Below are 5,000 nucleotides of genomic sequence, written 5' to 3' on the forward strand. Positions count from 1 at the left end.
CGGCGACCCCGAATAAGAATAAGGCTGGGAAGAAGAAGAAGAAGAAGAAGTTAACATATATCCAACAATTACGTGTTGGCTTTTAACGTTGGTCGTATTAAATGAGGTCACGGTGATAAGACGGGACCAACAAAATTGGTGGTTTTAGTATACTTATGACCCAGGTAATGGATATAGTAACACCTGTATAGCGGTTCCTAGAGCGGTACCTTTAATAGCATCAGTTTATTTAGAATTCATTGCGCCTTGGTACTGCAAACAATTTCATTGAAGATATTTCCTTTGTAACCAACTATATGTTATAAAAGTAAATATATCTATATATATATATATATATATATATAATATATATATTATATATATATATATATATATATATATATATATATATATATATATATATATATATATATATATATATATATATATATATATATATATATATATATATATATATATATATATATATATATATATCACTTGATTTACAACTATTCTGTAATGTTTAAAGAAGCATATTCGTTAGCAGACTTCAGATATCATTAGTTTTAGTTGAAACTGCATAAAATTGGAATGTTATGATCCAGTTAATTTTAATTAAGTGTAAGATTTTGTGGGATTTATAAATAAGTTTTCTAGTTTTGTTTCAAATAACTACTAAACTTTGGACAGTATTTCTGGGAAAATTATTGAATATTATTTGGTAATACTCCAGTCATTCCTTGTTCATGCTTAACATCGTATAAATTACATATGCAAGTTGATGGAATTGGTAATGTTTTCTATTATATCTTTTAAGATGCAGTATTAACGTCAATATACTTTATAATGTTTGAGCTAATCTGATAACCAATACTTATGATAATGGGGAATAATCATTATATTTTGAAAATCATTCATTTATTAATCTGCAACTGGTCGGTTTTGTAAAAGATCACCGATCGTATTGAATGGGAAATAAACTTGTTTTCACTAATACAGATGTCATAACTCTCTCTCTCTCTCTCTCTCTCTCTCTCTCTCTCTCTCTCTCTCTCTCTCAGACGGGTACAGCTGGCAGGTCAAGTTTGCAATAAAAACGACTACATAACGAAAAAAATTCTTATTTATTAGAAAAATAATTGACTACAAGCAGGAGCAATATCGAAAAAAAACTACAGTCACTACCGAAGGAAGAACAATATAAACCCGAAGACATGACTAAGGCTATAACAAAGATTCGTGACGTTGAAATAAAAATTGCTGAATAAAAATAAGACCGGAGAAGACAAAAGAGAAAAAATGACACTTCATTGACCAGCAAATGAACGACTGAACTCAGAGGGCGTTAGTGCCGCTCCTGTGGAACGCCTCGATCATGGTGGCGCGATCGAAGGGGCACGCGTTGAAGACGCTGGCGCATTCGGAGGCGGAGCCGGCCTTGGATCCCACGAAGGCCGCGTACTGGAAGCCGGCCTTGGGCGTGTTGAGCTCCTCGAAGTTGACGGGGAGAGGGGCGCGGCCGAAGAGGGCCAGGATGAGCTTCTCGTCCTGGGTGAGGGCCTCGTCGGGTGTGGCTTCCAGTTCGCAGACGAGTCGCATCCCGCAGCCGAGCTTGTCCGAGTTCGCGGCCAAGGTGATGAAGAGCTCGGGATTGTTGACCGGGAGGCAGGTCGGGGCGGAGCGCTTTCCGTTCCCGCTGGCGGCTCTCGCCGCCACGATGACGCCCGCCGCCGCTAGGGCTCCGACGCCCGCCAGAGCGGCAGCGGCTGCCGCGGAGGAGGTCACGCCCACGCCGATGGTGCCGGTGGTGAGAGTGACGGCTGGAATGGCCAGGGAGGCCACTCCGGAGGATTCCAGAATCAGGACAGAGTTGGCCATGTGGAGGGCGCAGAACGCCAGAGCCAATGCGAAGAGTGTGTTGCGATGCATCTGTAATGGCGGGAATCTGGTTTAGGAATGGGAATCCATTTTAGGAATGGGAGTTCTACGTATGGTCGGAAAGACATTCTGTGTAATTAGCAATAATGGGACTCTGGTTTGGGAAAGGGAATTGATCTTAAAGGGCTGAATGAAATTCCATATAATTAGCAATAATGGGAATCGGGTCAGGAGGTGGGAATTCATCCTAAGGAGCTGAAGAAATTCGAGTTTAATTAGTAATAATGGTAACTTAGTTATAGGAATGGGAATTCTACATAAAGCCTGAAAGACAATCAGTGGAATTAGGAATAATGGGGGGGATTTAGGAATGGGAATTCTTTGTAATACTTGAATTCAAAGTAATTAGTACTAATTATAGAAATCTGTTAACCTATCAAAAAATAAATTATAATGAGATGTTATGGGAATGAAATGAAAAATTCCGTATATAGAAATATTATCTATAAATATTTAGAAATTAAACGACCGTATTAAATTATTTGTCAGTGGTTTCGTATCTTAGTAAATTCAACGGAATTAGTGGGTCAAAATGAATCGTGAGATTTCTAGGATATTAATAAGTGTCATAGACCCGCAAGGTTCCCTTCCTTGAACCTACGTCATCCTAGTTGCAATTACAACTTATTGAAACTAGATCGTTAATCTTACGTAATAAACTGACATCAGTTTTACAACGAAGTAACAGGTAGCGGTTATTATTTAATTAGCACAAAACTTTTTCCTAAGCACTGTGATATAAAGGTGACATGAACACCATCAAGGCTTCTTCAGTCTGTAATTATTGCCCGTAATTTGAAGTGGATTGTGAGTGATCTAGTGTATGGACAAGTTCTCTGCCTTATTTGAGTTCGTGTAAAATTGTAATGATTATTAATATTCTTGCATTTGTAACCCAGTTATATCGTAAATGACATTCATTTCTACTTGACAGAAATGGGCTGTAACATACAGCAATAACATAATACACATACACACAAACATACACACGGTTAACAGACAATGGGGACAGTTAGTCCTTGAAAGCTTGTGACTTGTGAATGAAATCTCTGTTAGATACCATCCTGTTTAAGTGAGACTCTGTACACACACACACACACACACACACACACACACACACATATATATATATATATATCAATTCAAGCTACAAATGTCCTTTAATATCTAAATTCACTTTACCTCCCAAATGATATATTTTCATATATGTACCGAAGGGGAATTTTTAAGTTGATAACAATTTCGTCCCCCCATGGGATCGAACCACTGTCCAGGTGGACGGGGACGAAATCAGGACAGTCAGTCAGTGACGCTATCCAATCAGTCACTGACTGTCCTGATTTCGTCCCCGTCCACCTGGACGGTGGTTCGATCCCATGGGGGGACGAAATTGTTATCAACTTAAAAATTCCCCTTCGGTACATATATGAAAATATATCATTTGGGAGGTAAAGTGAATTTAGATATTAAAGGACATTTGTAGCTTGAATTGATATATAAATGGATCACGGTTCGATGTGATAATTATTCATATATATATATATATATATATATATATAATATATATATATATACATATATATATATATATATATATATATATATATATATATATATAATATATATATATATATATTTTTACGTCAACTATATCATCAGATAAAGAGAAAAGCATTAAGTAACTTCGCGTTTAACAGACAATGAGCGATTAAGTTCCCCGAAACCGTTTATAATTTTAAATTGAATCAAACCATCTAAATTATTCTGACTGCTTTGATTTTCAGACAGTTAGACAAACTCTCTTTAATTAAGAAGCCACAACTCTTGCTTGAGGTCTTTAAGATTATCAATTACCTCCGGTCGAGTTGCCCCCAAGTGTTAAGACATTTATTAACTTCAGGCAAAAATTATAATTATGAGTCGTTCTGTAACGTAACGTAATTTTCCCGCGCTGTCAAGCAACACTTGAATTACTTCAAGCAACTTAGAAGTGGAGTTCTGCTTTCAAAAGGTCCGCTTATACACCGCTAATTGCTAGCTTGCGCTAATTGACTTATTTAAGAATAAAAATTCTCAATACTTTTAATAAAGATTTTAAGCTCTTGTTAGGGATACAGCTGCCCTCCATCAACTGATTTTGACTATGCCTAGAATAAACTTTTTTTTATACATCAAAATTTTGCTGAATTCGCCAACTATTTATGAATCTTGAAATCCATTTGTCGTTATTAATTCCGTATTCTATATTTTTTCTGAATTGCTAATAAATACGTAGATAATTTTCTTTTGGTATTATGTAACGAATGATCTTAAACCTTGCTTTATACACAAAACGTAACACACTAATACCTAAAATTTAAAAGAAATTTCTTTTAAATATAATAGCATTTTCTATAACTGCAAAAGATAAAAACATATGTAGAAATAACTATTCAGATGAATTTATGGTGGATTATTTTTCTCAAAACCTAAAGTGAATGTTATTCCGGTTCTAATTCTTTTAATTCTAAACACAACTTTAAAATCAGTTACGTTAGGGCGATACAAGTGCATGAATGAATGATTCATTGAGTGTACGCGCTTTGAATGTGTGAGATCATTTAGTGTAAACTGGCTGATTTTATCCTTTTTTTCCCGTGAGAGAAATTGGAATACCTCCAAACGAGTGGATAGTGTTTTGAGAGAGAAAATATCTCACATATTAAATTCAAGTCTTTGGTAAAAGCATAATTGATTGGCATATTGGCATTCTAATAGGCGATAGTATTTACGCGTTTACACACATATACCATATATATATATATATATATATATATATATATATATATATATATATATATATATAAATCTTAACAATATTTTGTGTAGGTTATTTGGAATACGTCAATTTTCAAAATACAAAACCAACCACATAATATATTACTTACTTTTAGGAGAGATGATTACTGGAAGCCAGAAGAGATTAGTATGATAATCCATGCCGTCCGAAGGCCCCTTATATACCTCTTCAAGAAGTACTCCGCGCATGCGCACAGAGTACCACCACCATATGAAAAAAAATAATGAAGAAAGAATATTCC

General features: G+C 35.4%; 1 protein-coding gene and 1 long non-coding RNA gene across 2 annotated transcripts in view; one reads left to right on the forward strand and one right to left on the reverse strand.

Annotated features, from left to right (window-relative positions):
- LOC135207987 (uncharacterized) overlaps positions 1-5,000 on the forward strand; it is a 112,672-nt gene that overhangs the window by 28,381 nt on the left and 79,291 nt on the right. The gene's annotated exons all lie outside the window — the stretch shown is intronic.
- On the reverse strand, positions 1,088-4,902 carry LOC135210190 (uncharacterized). Its single transcript, XM_064243060.1, has 2 exons — positions 4,848-4,902; positions 1,088-1,911 (listed from the first exon to the last, which is right to left on the reverse strand). The coding sequence occupies exon 2, from the start codon at positions 1,909-1,911 to the stop codon at positions 1,318-1,320; it is 594 nt and encodes a 197-aa protein (XP_064099130.1). The 5' UTR covers positions 4,848-4,902; the 3' UTR covers positions 1,088-1,317.

The sequence above is a fragment of the Macrobrachium nipponense genome, chromosome 11, assembly GCF_015104395.2.
Source record: "Macrobrachium nipponense isolate FS-2020 chromosome 11, ASM1510439v2, whole genome shotgun sequence".
NCBI classification, from domain to species: domain Eukaryota; kingdom Metazoa; phylum Arthropoda; class Malacostraca; order Decapoda; family Palaemonidae; genus Macrobrachium; species Macrobrachium nipponense.